The sequence below is a fragment of the Anoplophora glabripennis genome, unplaced genomic scaffold (assembly GCF_000390285.2).
Source record: "Anoplophora glabripennis isolate ALB-LARVAE unplaced genomic scaffold, Agla_2.0 scaffold42, whole genome shotgun sequence".
Classification (NCBI taxonomy): domain Eukaryota; kingdom Metazoa; phylum Arthropoda; class Insecta; order Coleoptera; family Cerambycidae; genus Anoplophora; species Anoplophora glabripennis.
In genome coordinates, this window is record NW_019416219.1 from 1,121,509 (window position 1) to 1,137,813 (window position 16,305).

Below are 16,305 nucleotides of genomic sequence, written 5' to 3' on the forward strand. Positions count from 1 at the left end.
GAAGTTGTGGAACATTTTTAAGCGAGGGGCTATTTCTGGTTCTTATTTGTCTTCTCGAGTTCGATCGCTGAGCGGCGTAAAACTTTTCATAAAGTGGCGTTTACAGAAAGGACAAAATAAACCACGTGAATGAAGTTTTCAGGATTTTGCAGTGTTTTCAAAATTTGTCATTTAGATTTCATATTTCAGATGGGGCTAATAGCGCTTTATTAACAATTAAAAAACAAGGCTTTAGAATAATGCGAGTCCCAAAAACTCTTCAGCATCTTGTAGGGGGATGTTTAAACTTTAATTTAGGTATCCGGCACATAAAAAATAATAATTTTTAACGCGGAAATCGGCCGTTGAAAATCGTCATTTTCGCATTTTTAGTAACTTAAATTGTTTATAACTTTAAAACTATCAATTTTAGAGGCAAAGTGCATAGGAACTTTTTTGTTCATAATATGACAAAAAACTTTTCGGAGTGAAAAAAACAATTTTTACAATTTGTGTAAACAAATGGGCATCAGATTTCCGGCCGGCATCATCTTGATTCATGTTAGGGAACATCTCACGAATCTGAATATGCAAAAAAATCGAGTTGGAAAATTTCCCCCACGGATGCGAGGTTTTCGCCTTGTCTTATATTCTGGTGTACTAAGTTCCGCTTTAGTTCTGGAATATCCCCACTATAACCAGAATAAATATAATACTGATATTCCTAAGAATATGTAACCATGACTAATGTGTAAAATTATTACGCTATTATTAGTTTTCCATAAACCTATTGTACAACAATAAAAGCTTGATACATACAATGATTCCAACTCAACCGAAGAATACCCCTGGTTCGTACCGGGGTTCCTTTCTGATACGAAATTGTATTTGCACGGCAATAAATCATATTTATAAATTTATATGAAGCATTTCCTTATGCCCTATTACGTTTTTGAATATGCAGAACCGTTTATAACATATTTAGACTGCGATTACGGCAGGCAAATTGAATTCGTTTTGTATTTATGACTTTTTTCTCCATTTCCATTTCTCCACTCTCCACATAGTAAAACGATTTTATTTCCACAATTGAGCGGTTGTTTAGCGCACAATATACGCGGTCTGGGGTCAGAGGTGGGTAATAGGGTTTTAATATTGTGTTTGCCGCCTGTTAAGTATAAAATATATTATAAAATATCTGAATGCAAATTTTTAGATTTAAATACAAATTTACATAAGCATTTAGTAGCAAAACTGCTTGTACAGTTCGGATTAAGCTTCATTTATGATATTAACTGACAAAACAATACATATTTTTTATTATGCAAACACCCCTTTGAAATGGATTTATGAAGAAATTGATCGTTTATCTTTGATGATTTATATATTTTACTTATTTGGTTGACTTATATTTTCAACACTTTAGTCTTCTTGCTTTACCAGGTTTGCTGAATTCGCTGTTACTTATTTTTACAAACAAATATTTATTTACACTTTTTAACTTTTATATAATACCTACCCCTAACGTTTTTTGATTTATTTCCTTAGTCTTACTAGGATTGGTACTAAAACATGAAAGTCAAAGGCGAACAAAAATACAGCTATTTTACAACTTTTAAATCTTATACAGGGTATCCTGAATTACATAAGTTAAGGTTTATCTGACGATAGAATTCCTAAAATAAGAAAGAAATTAAAGGCAGAAATCAGTTGAATTGGTTTACAAATATGTCCACTGATTATATTGACAATGGGATAAGAACTTTTATTTTATAGTTATTTCTAAGAACAAAACGGTCTTTATTTCCTTCAAAAGGTGAGCCATTTTCGAATTTTTACTTTTTGAAATTAAAAATAAATTAAAAATATCTCCAAAAGTATTCATTTGACAAAAAAGGGTATAGGTATTGTTTCAAATACAAATTTGTATATACTGTAATCACCAAAGACCCAAAAAAGTCATTGACATAAATTTTAATTGTCCCCTTTGCCGTTATAGTCTTTCCGAAGTCAGTTGAACATGTATAAAAACGCTTAGCAATAAAATTTAATGAGTTTCATAGGCGTTCCTAAAAAAAGTTTTCTGCTAAAGGTAAAAAATTATATAATGTGTAGAAAATTTCTATTATATGTTCATTTGGCCAACAACATATTTTAATTATTTATGTCCTCAAACAATTTTATTATATTGATGGTAAATTTCGTTTTGTTCCGTTTCAAAAGGTCTCCAAAATGCCATGTTGTAATAATATTAGTAAACAAAATATCCCACTTATTTCTCCCTTTCGCATTGTAATATGAATGATTAATAGAAAGTGCCTATAATAAATCAAAATTACCTGTATCACACCAAACTCCGCATTGCTTCACTGCACTGCTAGGCAATTTGTCAACCGCTTGTCAACAACTGAGATTTATTGCCCAGTTGCCCAGTGCAGCTGTGTTATACGCCGTTTGCCCGCCAACCTCTTGGTTCTTCAGTTCAGATTGGAGTATACCATCTTGGACTACATTAATACATGTAAAATTGTATTTGGAATAAAATTTTTTCTTATTTTTTTTATGAAATAGTTACTTTTAAATAGTTTTTATTCAACAATGTAATCAGCTTATTTAAAATTTAAACAAACAATAACTCCATACAGCATAATTTTTCTCACAATGTAAAACATTTCTCTTTCCTTGAATGAACTAAACGCACTTATATTTGCCAGATAGTCAGTAGCGCCTATATTCTGGAATTCGTAACGACAGAATTTCCCAGAATCCTCACCACTGGCACTGGTCGACAAATTTGTATAATAATTCGTTACAATTCTGCCTTTATTTGTGTGAAGTAATAAGTAATAATCCAAGTTTCATGGATCTCCATCGAACATCTTCAAAAATATTTAACTAAATATATTTGTACCTCGGAATCTAAGCATTTGCCATGTCGGTAGAAACTTTTTTTCTTATTTTGGGGAGTTCTATCACCAGGTACATACATATGCACTGATCGTGCTTCAGCCTGTAGAGTAGGCAACACTTTATTCAAATCCCATACAGTTCTGTAGGACTCTCTGAAAATGTTTGCCACATTGGCAGATTGGTAAGTCCCCATGTACTCAACAGCTTCATAGTAAGAGACGAAGTTTTTTTCGCAGGAACGATTTATAGTATTTGACTTAAAATTCCATCTTTGGTAAATCATTGTCATTATTTCATTTATTTCAACATTCAGCATTTCGAAAACTTGATTTGTATGTATAACATTGTTGACTTAAAATCACTCAAAGAATCGCTTCTCAAAGCTTGTCTACGTACCTAATTATTATTAACACCCTGTATAACATTTTTTTCTGACCCCTTGGTATTATTTCAACATCCTATTACAGCAAGGACCAGCAAGATCTACAGAAAAAAATATTTTTATGATTTTAAAATTATCATTTGTTGCGCTTCTGGACTATTGTCGATGTTGAAAATTTAATTGTGTGTACATTACCTAAATCGTACGAATAATACGATGTTATTGGATTTATTCAATTATCGGTTAGGCACGCATTTGGTGGCTTTATTTTCAAATTATGCTGAAAATTAGCCGGGAACCGTGGCGATAGGATTCGACGTCTACAAACATAGCAACCGAGAACAAATAATCCCCGTTTGTGGTTCTGTATTGTCCCGGTGGCGATAATTCCAGAATTTGTTCTGCACCTGTTTCGTATTAAATAAATTACACTTAATGCCAGTTCAGGTTTGCAATAAAATTCTAGTTCTTCGTAAAAATGAATAATTACTTTTGTTTCGTTTCACAATAGCAAATTGTTTTAATAAAATAAATATAAATATTGAACGCATGACAGTTTGATCTCTTAATCTGTATATTTTTGCAGATGCATGTTTAAAAAACAACTTTGAACTTCCATATTTATCTTTATAAATGAACGGGTATTTGGAAAACCACATAATGCATTTGTTTATAAATTTAGATAAAGCGTGTTATCGGGACATATTTAACACATGCAGTATTTCCAACTTCCCATTTTTATTAACTTAACGCACCATTTATTCGACCATATTAGCTGGGTATTTTCAAGGAGAACTAAACATTTGCCTCTCATGCCGTTTTTTTGGTTTTTCTCAGAGTAATTATTAAACAAAAGTTTTATTTCTTTTTTTAATAATATTTTGTTCTAAATACATATTTTCTTTATGGCCGACACGTTTGGGTTTCTTTTTCGTATTAGCGGAGGGAAGAAACAAAAATTATTAAGATGCTTTCGTCTTAGATTTCGAAAGAAATTGATAAGGAAAAATTTGGACAACTTGATTCGTTTAAGGGGGCGTTTATATACGCAATTTTTTTGTCCAGCGTTTTAGAAAATCGAAGCAGTTATATAAGTTTTCTTCAGGGTACTTATAACAACTGACAATAACATTCAAAATAAGGGAAAAAAGCTTACTATTGTCTTACTAAAAGTGCGATTTCTTGTGTATAAAACGGTAGCCTTAAGAGATAGGGAGAATTTTTCATTTTTGTCCGTTTTCTGTGTGATACAATAAGTTTCTTAAGTGATGATTTTTATTTTTGTGTGGAGGTTTTACGAGGATTTTTATTCAATTTTTTAGGCCAAAGATTCGGGTTTTTTTAGTTACAACGTAAATCTCTTTAAATTATGTATCAGGTTTGATATTTAAACAAAAAATATAATAAGATAAATATACAACATAGTCTACTATACCCTACATACCTCTCAATTTTTTTTTGAGATGCACGATTCAATTTTTTTTATACAGGGTGTCCGCAAATTTCACCGACAACGTTTGACTGCATATTCACGACGATAAATAAATACGATCTACGAAAAGAAAGTTAAATAAAAACCTTTTGGTTGGCTTTCAAAGCTGTCAAAAATTAAACTAATTTAAATAATAACTTCGCTCATTTATTTGGACTATTATGGCGTATTATTTCTTAAAGCTTTAGTCAAATCGATGGGTGATAGTTTTCTCCGGTTACCTCTCCGTTTTAGCAATTAAAACCTTTATAGTAGTCGTATTTTTTAAAAACATTTAAAAAAAGATTGTCTCTTGAGAAAATCGCGTATAGAAAGTCATTCAGTGTCACGGATTTAAAATTTTGAGTTCAGTAGGTGATGTTAATGTTGATTGCTGTGGCTGTCGGGTAATGTCATTGTTGTCGTGTTTCTTTAGGATTCTCATCACTCCACACATGCAAATTATGAAAATTTACAACTCCTCATTTTTTTTGTTCATGTTTTCTTTGGCTAGAATGCGTATGGAAATGCACGAAAATAAAAACTTAGCCCATAACTGACACCAATTTTTTTCAATCATTAGAATCATATGTTGCAGTTGTAACAATGACTATACAGGGTAATTTATACGGATTTCATTTACCTGAAATCATGTGGTCGTGCCCTGCATACTTACTACTTTACTGGAAAATGGCAGGTATTCGACAAAATGGGAGTTTTAAGGGCTTATATCTGATGAATACTAGTTGACTCCCGTATAATAAGCAAATTATTTAATTTTTTTAGTTTCTTTCTTAATAATGTTTACTTGATTAATTATAATTACATTTTGCTACGTGGTAGTTTGAAGTTCATTATAAATCTCTTTGCAAATATCATCGAACAGCGAATTTTGCATACTTTGCCGTTTGACGAGTGAGATAACTCCGCTTCTACGCGAAGAAGAGCCGACAGTCATTTGTTTCCATTTAACCGGTGCCAAACTAACGACGTTACAGTGAACTTCACTTGTGCCAACTCGAGAAAGCGAAAGGAAAATTATGTATCGGCACTTTGACTTTTAACGCGTGTGAAGGGGTGCGATAATAATGATAAATCGGAATCTGCCTCTGGCGACCCGACATATTGTTTTATAATAAAGTATAAAAACGGTCGCTTCGTCTAATATGAAACTGGTTTCCTTTATTTTTCGTAAATTTTCTTTTTTTATAAAAATTTAGTAGTAAAAGGTTGCTTACGAGTTATTTATGCCACTTTTCTTAATAACTTTCTGTCGTATCACTTAGAGAAAAGCACTGTATTGGGGAAGAAATATTTTTTTATATCCAAGGGATAATTGATTTTTAGAAAAAAATTTTATTCAAGAAGAGATGAAGTCCAAAGGATAAAATTTCAACTTTAAAATATTTGTATCGTGTACAGTTTAGCCAAAGAATATTACTACACCCTGTACTCCTTGTTTTTTATAGTATGTAAACTAGTGGAAAAAATTAAGGGATCAAAGAAAAATCTAAATATTCGTCGATTTTTCAAATGATTGTATCTTTGATAAAAATGTTTTTTTCATTTTTTTACAGATTATGAGCATTTAAAGGTAAAAAAAGTGATCCTTTAATTTTTTAAAAAATTCAATCGAATGAAACATAAAAACGGCTTGATGGATCGAATTGAAACTCTGTTGGGGTTTTAGGGGTACAATGACCTGTAAAAGGCACACTTAACATTAGTCATTTTCCCAATATTCTCAATGATTTTCTCAGTGATTTTCTAGAAGACCCCAAAAGTCCTATTTTCTACGATTTTTCAGTCATGTTAAGGATAAAAAATTTTTTTTTCTAAAAACCGTGCCAGGACCTTGTAGAGAATTCATTCAAGTTTCTGAAACCCACCGTCGATTTTCTGTGCAACCATTGGTTTCTGAGATATCGATGAACAAAGAGAAAATGATCCATTTTCATACAAAGTCCGATAGCTCAGCGAGAAATGGTCATATCGAGACCAAAAAAAATAAATTGAAGCTAAATGAACAACCTATCTAATCCCTAAGGTGGTTAAGTTGGAAACATTTTTTTCAAGTCCGTACACCAAAAATAAGATCGAAAAAAATTTCGTAAAAATTTTTTTTCATGATATTCATTAAGATTGCACGATACGCGTTACTTGAAAAAAATTTTTTTTGCAAGATCCAAAAATTAGAAACTTCAAGCTTCAAAATGCATATTTTTTACTCCAATACGACCATTTTTATCAAAGATACAGCCATTTGAAAAATCGCCGAAAATTTATATTTTTTTTATCCCTTAATTTTTTCCACTAGTGTAGATAACACAAAATGACATCTAAAGACAATTTTAATTTTTATATAGAAAATATATTTTATCTTTCAAAATAATACTTCATTTATACATAATAAATAATTTGGCACCAAATAAACCGAGGAACGAACATATGAATAATTTTATCCTCTTCTGGGGAAGGCGTACCCTCCCTGAATCTCAACTCCATATATCGGGGCTCCTGCACCTGGACCGCCGAAATTTTGGCTGTAACCTCCCTTCAGATCAACTCCAAAGCCTCCATTTTTATAGAGGTTCCATACTCCAGCGGCACCTACCTTTGTACCACCTCCTGGTAGACTTTGGCCGCTGATGCTCAGCCCAGCTCCTGAAATGCCACAGATTCTCTTTATAATTTCCTCCTTACAGAAGGAAACTTTACAACTACCAAGTAGAGATACATGATTGTGCATGAATGGTGTTGGCATGGAAGAAAAAATGAATAATAAGAATAAGTGGTGAAAATGTACAATGGCGTTTAGCGTGATACATAGTGAAGGAAAGAAAGATGGTATCTATAGCTGTTAAACTTTTCTCTGGAAAGAGCGGCTTCGTTTTTCTCCAGGGTGTGGATGGATTTACTTTGGAATACTACGGGAAAATGGTAAAATATGGAAAAGTGCAGAGATTGATATCCAGAAGAGAGCAGCTTCAGTGCAAAACAATAACAAACACATAAAATAGATAACGTACATAAGCTACGCAACAGGATTTTTATAACATTTGCTAAACACTTTTTTATGTTATTCATAGAGCGAAAAAATATACCAAGTAGACCTTCGAACTATTTGCATCTAGGTCTAGGGTGCAACTCTAGAGCAGCGGTCCGCCAGTTATCGACCGCTGCTCTAGAGTCTAGATTGATGGACAAAAATGGAAGAAAACTTCAGATTGTAATTTATTTCAAATGAAAATAGTTCAAAATGACCATATTACTGAAGCGCTTTACTAATTCTGTAATATTAATTCATTCACCTGAAGGTTGATGGGAATATTTCAGGTCCCCTCCAACATTAAGAGGCCCGTTGTTGTGGAAGTCTTTGGAAGCGTAAGCGTTGGCGTCCAGTTTGTGATCGTTGGAGTTGGCAAGGTTGACTTGATGTTGTACATAGGGAACGCCGTCTTTTAGACCATACTTTGTATTTCCGATTGAAACAGCAGCAGGTGGCTGGTTTTCTCTGAAACAAAAAATGATATGGTTGCCTATATGCCAGCTGGTCCTATGTAGAGTTCGACATTTCGGTGCCTAACTAAGGCGGAGACTTGACGAATACATTAGTAATCCGTACTGGGGCTACATTTAATATTCCTTTTAAAATATTTGACAGTTAAATGAGTTTCCAATTTACTTACGTGGCACGCAAATGTCAAGCTTTGGTTATTATTCGTAATATTCGTCGTATTTCATGTATTTTGATGATTCTGGAGGTGAATCGTGTAACTTTTAATTTTATATGGTATTTATAGCTTTAAACAATATCATGGTCTATTTTCTTAACGAAAGAAAACAATTTATTGTATATTTATCAAGAAAATGGTATTTAACTGTATTGGTTTACCTTTTTGGTCGTCTCTGCACAAAATCTATTTTGGCTGTGTTCCTGTCAATAAATGGCACAGCAGTTGCAGTAACTAAAATCACACAAAATATTACTAAACCCTTCATTATTATCAAGATCAAGGAACAGGTTGTGTGTTTTTTCAAGAACTCTAAATAAATATGGAGGTTAACATACCTTCATATATGTATTTATATCTCTGTTTTACTTACAATCGGTTCTTTACCGTTTCAGGGTAATACTGCCATCGCATAATCAGGGGACAAAGAATAGAATGTCCTATTTCGCAAAACCAAATAATGACGGTGAAAAACCGAGCTTAGAGTATTGTGTTGTGATTTATTCGCTCGTTCATCGCTTGGTCTAAATATAGAATATAATTTATGGAACGAAATCTGCTGTTATACTTAATATATTTGTTTTGACTGCTGCTTTAATTATAATTACTAATAGCAGCACCAAATGATTTAATGACTGTTATTTTGGTAATTTTTTGTGACATGGGTAGGTACTTTAAACTGTATCTGTCAGTAACTCGACGAATATTTATTGTTTGAAGATGTCTTTTTATGAATCTTAGACGATGATTTTATGTGTATACCCCATGATAGATCAATTAAAGATGTGTATTAAATCTTATTTTGAAATTATGGGTATGGTATTTTGCCATTTAATCGGGTTTGAATATTTAAATCTTTGCGTTTTCTTATATTATTTAGATAATTCTTAATTAATGTGAGGTAGATAACTAGGTATATACTGGACGGGGCTTTAGTCCGCAGAGCAGTTGTTGTCTTTGATGTCAAATAGCATGATGTTTTTCAAATGAAAACTTTAAGAAAATGTTTAGTCTTGATTGGAATTAGCCCAATTCCTTTTAAAGTAAAGAAAAAGTACAAAGGTTAATATGTAAAATATATAAATGTGTAATTGTAATGTATCTAACATAACTGTGCAGTGAATAATATGCCAATCAGCTTTACTTTGATTAGGTCAACTCTGGGTAACTGGTGATGCCTAGAAAACTGAAAAAAATACACCAAAATGAACATGAAATTTAAAAAATACGTATTAGTCAAGTCGTTATTGGGTCCAATCGTTTTCACTCTATTTACCTCTTGGTATATGAATATTCATACGTGGATATTATTAGTACGTGAAAAAATGCTCCTATAGCAGTAGTAATTACATTTTAACGAGAAACCATAAAACAATTGGCCAGTGCTTTGTCATCTGGGATTTTGAATTATTCCGAACTTCGGTAAATAACCAGTACGACCATATTAGTAATTACTACCTATATAAGAGATCATTTTCTATTCGCAGCTTCCAGTACATGTAGGTTAATTGCAGTAGTTGCACATAATAGAGTCCAAAATGAAATACTTCGCTTTGCTAGCTGTTTTTGCTGCGGTTGCTACTGCTATTCCCGTTGGATTTGTTGAAGATGAAGTTGGACAACAATATGTTTTGGTGCCTGTGAATCGTGAAAAAAGGTAAGACTTCTTAGTTGTTTAGTCTACTCCTATATGTATACCAATTCAATGAATTGTTGCATATTATCAGGTAAATTATTACCCGAAGTTAAACATCTTTTTAAAATTCGACACCCCTTTGAAAACTCATTAGTCTGAAATGATCCAAAAAACAACTTTCTGAAGAGTTACAAAAGACCATGAATAGTTAATAAATAATAAGTATATAAAACGTTTTATTAAGTCGACAGTTCATCTGCTTTACATTTTTGACTAATTCCAAAATATATTGATGAAATATATGTATAGAAGTGACATAAAAATGAGTAAATGTTTATAGGCAAGCAACAAAATTGGATATTTCCAACACAGGGGTGACCCTTGGACATAAAGGCAACATTTTCGACAGCAACAGCCATAAACTGGATGGTAGCGCCTATGCCACCAAGAACTTTGGTACACGTGGACTCGATCAATTTGGAGGACGTCTGGATTACGCCCATAAGCCTTCCGCTTCTAATGTTTTCTTAGGTGCCGATCAAACGCGTCATTTTGGTACGGATGTAAAAGCTGGGGCTCAGTATAACTTTGTTCACAAAAAGGATTTCGATGTGGGCGTTGTTGGCCAGTACGAGAGACACTTTGGAGGACCGTTTGGGACTGGAAAGCCTCAAGGATATGTGGGACTTACTGCCACAGGAAGATTTTAGAAGACTTACTTTAAATTACTGAATATATTTATTTCCTAATGTTTTTAATTACTAACATAAACATTTAAAAAGTGATATTTAAACACACAGTTACTAGAAGTGTAAGGTTAGTATTTTAAACTAATAAAATTATGATTTAAAGAAAATTTGTTTAATTTTTATGGTAAATACACCTTTACAAATATATTTTAAAAAAACCTTTTTTTGCTGGGATTCAGTGTCATAATAAACAATGAACTAATTTAACTCTGAACTGTAATATAATATTAATTTTTTTAGGTGCTGGAACAAATAACAAAAATTATTTTTTTTCTTTTTATGCCATTTGTTGAGAATATCATAGCCACTTTTTGACGTTGTTATTTCTTTTTCTTTTTTTTTATGTGATATTACTCAAAGAGGCCTACTTTTTGATATTTTATGTTTTCACATGTGGTTTTTTCTAGGGCCTACTATCATTAATAAAGACCCTCAAAAATTAAAAAACATATTAGGCATTTTTTGAAGAAGGAAATAGATAACATTTTCGATTTGATCGCACCTCAAAACCCTAAATACAAATTTTCCTTATTATAATTTTTACAGGGTGTTCACAAAATAAGTGCAAACAAAAAATTTCACTCATTGCAGAGTGTCTTGTGTTAACAGTGGAAATTGATTTCACTCATACAGGATGCGCACAATATTATAACCAAATTATTATTTTATTTTTATTGTACCAGAAAGAGTTTCACAACGAAATAACATTTAAATACTATTATACAGGGTGTAACGCATGCTGATGGCCAAACTTTAGGGGGTTATTATACAAGTAATTGTAACATTTTTTTGGAAAGTTGATAGTTGCTCATTTATTTAACATATTTTGATTTCAAAAAATTTTGTGACTTTTTTCATAAAAACAAAAATATCTCTGTTATTCTTACAGCCACATCAAATTTAGACATACCGTCGGAAAGAGCGTTAAATTTACTACGAGATGCAACTGCTGCTCTAGAATTTCCATTGCAAACACCATACACAAATAAAATATCTCTATACTCGTTATTTGTGGAAAAACGTGGCATCTTCAGTTTAGATACTTGAGTAATCAACAAGAACACTAAAGTAATTTTATGATTTTCGACAGTTGTGTCAATATTGTTTTTCACAGCCGCCTTGGCATCTATATATCATGAAAGACGCATTCTAAACAAAAACACGTTTGCAACAATATTTCGGATTATAGGAGAAAAAGGGAGATTTAAAAAAACAGCTTTTTGAAGAAACTCCCACAAAAAATTCACGCATGTAATAAATAATACGAACAGACTTAAAATAAAAATAAAGTACTATAAAGTTTATGTATTTTCGATTTTTACGGTTTTACTACCTTTGCCCTTGATATTGTTGCCAAAAAAAAAATAGCAAAGTCAAAAGTTGATACTCGTATATCGTTGAAAAGCTTACTAAATACAGTAGTTTTTGCTGAAGAAAAAACACGTCCTCATTAACAAATTTTTGGCGTTACCACCAATAAGGAGATACCACTAATTTTGCTCATTTTACAATTATTACAATTAACTTTTTACAGCACCTGGTATACAAGATTTTTTAAACACTCTTATATGCTCACCTTGTAGTAAATTTAACGATGGTACATCTAAATTTGATGTGGCTGTAAGAATAACAGATATTTATGTTTTTATGAAAAAAGTCACAAAATTTTTTGAAATCAAAATATGTTAAATAAAAGAGCAACTATCAACTTTCCAAAAAAATCTTATATCACTTTTTTGTTGAAAATTACTTGTATAATAACCCCCTGAAGTTTGACCATCAGCATCCGTTACACCCTGAATATAATATATTATGTTTTCTATTAACCCATCACCATACCATTTTTTTATGCACTGTTTCGCCTACTCTTATTTCTAATAACTCTCCTCAACTGATGTGGTGTTATTTGTCGACATGCTTGTCTAATTCTATTACATAAATCTTGATTAAAAAAATTAATTTGTTTTGTGTACGTATTAAACATAATTTAATTCCATTTTACGTATCAAATGCCCTTTATTAAAACAAAATTGGCCCAAATAGCAGTAGACTTTGTAATACTACATAGATCATAAAAAATATATCAAATCAAGAAAAGCCTAGAAGCTGAGGACTGATACATTCGGAAAAATATATATAAATATTCCTCCTATAAAAGTCAAATGCTAAGAAATGTAAATTTAATTTAAATATATTAATAATTTTGAAATAATTGTGCGAAACTAAAAAAATCTGTAAATATTACTGCTGGTCTTAAGATTCTACGCAATATTTTTTTTAGTTGTGGATTGTAAGAGTATTTAAAAATTCTGAATTAGATCCCGTATCTAGGATAATAAAAAATTGCAGTTCAATTTAAAAAATATTCATCTTAATTTCAATCGACATTTCAATAAAAAAAATCATTGAACAAAAATTAAAAGAATTGTAATAATTATTATTAATATTATTTTTTAGTAGAACAACCATCATTTTTTAAATATGTTTTAATTGATATGACATTAATTTCTTTTTAATTTGTTACAATTTAATTTAAATTTAATAATAATAGTGATGATAATAATAAAATGGTGCCCAGAAGACTGTAATAACTACAATGACTTAGAAAAAAAACTACTGAAAGAAACATATGACATATGTATATTTTTGAAATTGAAAATTAAAAAAAAGGCCTTTTAGAGAAAGACGTTAGCAGTAGTGATTTTCAGTGGGAAATCCTGTATAAAATTCCAGTCTAATTGGTTTTTACAATACAAAAAGAGTAAATCACCTTATGACGGGTTGAATTGAAAAAATAATTTAATTATTCGCAATTAATAATCATTTCCAAGAATTAACAGAATTCACCAGTTGACTAAATACAAACAACGATAATCGTAAGAGTTGAACACATTCTTATCAACGATGCGTAAGCCAGGCGCTTGATACAGACTCGCAGAACAGGGATTTCCGTTTCTCCGGGATTTCGGTGAAGAACCATTCGCTTGGAAATTAATATTTAAGCGCCCCTTCACAAGCTCAACATCAGTACAACTAGCTCATTCGCAAAAGCTTCATAACATACCTAAACGGTTCAAAATGAAATTTTTCGTTTTTTTCGTTGCTGCCGTTGCAGTCGCTGTTGCTGTTCCGATTGAAGTAGCTGAAGATGAAGAGGGACAGCAATACTACCTAGTGCCAGTGAGCCGAGAGAAGAGGTAAGAAATATATTTTATTTTTTATTTTTCTGTTTAGTTTCGACAGTATATGTTTTGCCTACATTAAGTGACATCATGCTAACTAAAATGGAAAAATAATAAAATTTATACTTTAATAACAATTTTTATAATTGCAATTGTTTTTTTTTGGAATTTTGCCACACTTCAAATCGCCCAATGAGAAGTTGATAACATATACAGCATTGTAAAAATTAAGTACACAAATTTAATTGTTTATATATTTTCATTACTGTCTGTCTTTGATGTTTCTGATCAAAATCTAATGAACAGGACTTACCTACGTACATCCAAAGTAATAGTCAATTATTTGAATTCGTTTTTATATTTTAAAAAAAAATACAAAAATGTGTTATTTTAAACCAACCCCTGATTTGTGACGTAGATATTTGTTTACTGATTCTTAAAAACATTTTTAATTTACAGTGAGTTTTAATTCATTTCAATTCTCGTGAATTATAAACTAATGTAACGTCAGTTAAGGATTATACATAGAAGAATTTATCTTTTATGTATACAGGTTCGGAAAGTCCCCATGGTACATCAGCCGTTACGTGAGAGCGATAAAGTAAGTCATAGAAATCCGTGCGATAGACAAGGATGGTTACATTGAAGATGTTTCATAATCTGAATAGTCAGTCCCACTTCTAACCCGAACCGGGCAGTGGCTATTCAGATTATGAAACGTCTTCACTATAGCTATCCTCGTCTATCGCACGGATTTCTTTACATTGTCGCTCTCATGTAAAGGCAGATGGACCATGTGGATTTTCCAGCCCTGTATAAGATAAAAAGTTATCTACATTCGCAGTAGTATTTATATAGCAATATTATAAAAGTTACTTATTTACATATTTCAAAATACTTTGGAATGTGAAATAATAAATACGTAAATATTATTACTCATGGCACTTCCTAACATTAGTCCTTTTTTAACAGTTTATCATTCACTGTATCTTTTATGTTCTAGACAAGCAACCAAATGGGGTGTATCTAACACTGGTGTCGGTCTGAGCCATTCAGGTACCATCTTAAACAACGACAACCATAGACTAGATGGTAGCGCTTATGCCGCTAAGAACTTTGGATCACATGGACTCAGACCCGATCAAGTTGGAGGTCGTTTGGATTACGCTCACAAGCCTTCTGGATCTGGTGCCTTCATAAGCGCGGATAATGCTCGCCGCTATGGTACGGATGTCAACGCTGGAGCTCAGTATAACTTTGTACACAAGAATAATCTTGATGTGGGTGTTGTTGGTCAGTATGGCCGACATTTTGGAGGACCATTCGGCACTGGCAGACCTCAGGGGTATGTGGGACTGACCGCTACAGGAAGGTTTTAGAAGATTTGTCTATCATTAATCAGTAGTTGTTAGTAATTTATTTATTTATCAATTTTTGTAACCGTGCCATTATTATTTCGAATCAAATAAATATTTAATTATACTTATAAAACCTGTTTTATTTCTTAATAATTGTATGTTTTTTGTCGATAAACACTTTTGGAATGGTTGTAGTCCTACTTTTTACAAAAAAGCTATTTGGTATTTACAGTGTGTTTTTTTGTAGTTCATATTTTTAGAATTAAAATATTTTAGAATTGTCAGATTAAAGCATTCAATTCAATGGATAATCGAGTGTTGCGTTGAAATTGACATTGGCGGGAAGTTCAAAATTTAAACGCATTCGCATAAACTAAATGAGTTCCCTAGTTTTTATCTAATATTTTTTTTAATTAAAAAAATATTAGATTTGATGATAATGGTATATTTTACAATAAGAGGTGAAAATTCCCCTTTTTTCGTGAGTTGACAAATTGCGGACAAAAGTGGACAGTTTACTAACGTGAAAAGTATATAGTCTTGAGTTAAAAAAAATTAGTTTCTCTACTTATACATAGGTATACCTATACTCTGTGTTTGACTTTTCATGGAACCACCCTTACCACTTTTTTATTTGAAATCGAAACGTTTTTAGATTTTATTATGAAGTAATTACCTGTAAAACGATTATTCCGATATAACCAAGATTGATATTAGTCAAAGGCGTCTGGCTCTAAAATTAAAAATGCGTGGACTTTTGTTATCTCCATTAGGCAGACAAGTANTACTTATAAAACCTGTTTTATTTCTTAATAATTGTATGTTTTTTGTCGATAAACACTTTTGGAATGGTTGTAGTCCTACTTTTTACAAAAAAGCTATTTAGTAAATACATACTTGTATT

The 16,305-nt window shown here is 31.7% G+C and overlaps 3 protein-coding genes across 3 annotated transcripts; 2 read left to right on the forward strand and 1 right to left on the reverse strand.

Moving 5' to 3' along the window:
* Positions 1-7,097: 7,097 nt before the first annotated feature.
* Positions 7,098-8,813, reverse strand: LOC108905440 (attacin-A-like). The gene is made up of 3 exons (XM_018708302.1): positions 8,638-8,813; positions 8,054-8,256; positions 7,098-7,406 (listed from the first exon to the last, which is right to left on the reverse strand). The coding sequence occupies exons 1-3, from the start codon at positions 8,742-8,744 to the stop codon at positions 7,201-7,203; spliced, it is 516 nt and encodes a 171-aa protein (XP_018563818.1). The 5' UTR covers positions 8,745-8,813; the 3' UTR covers positions 7,098-7,200.
* Positions 8,814-9,951: 1,138 nt separating this feature from the next.
* LOC108905443 lies at positions 9,952-10,968 on the forward strand. Its single transcript, XM_018708305.1, has 2 exons — positions 9,952-10,133; positions 10,453-10,968. Exons 1-2 carry the CDS (start codon positions 10,015-10,017, stop codon positions 10,820-10,822), a joined length of 489 nt encoding a protein of 162 aa, XP_018563821.1. The 5' UTR covers positions 9,952-10,014; the 3' UTR covers positions 10,823-10,968.
* Positions 10,969-13,866: 2,898 nt separating this feature from the next.
* LOC108905441 (sarcotoxin II-1-like) lies at positions 13,867-15,534 on the forward strand. The gene is made up of 2 exons (XM_018708303.1): positions 13,867-14,058; positions 15,047-15,534. Exons 1-2 carry the CDS (start codon positions 13,940-13,942, stop codon positions 15,420-15,422), a joined length of 495 nt encoding a protein of 164 aa, XP_018563819.1. The 5' UTR covers positions 13,867-13,939; the 3' UTR covers positions 15,423-15,534.
* Positions 15,535-16,305: the final 771 nt, after the last annotated feature.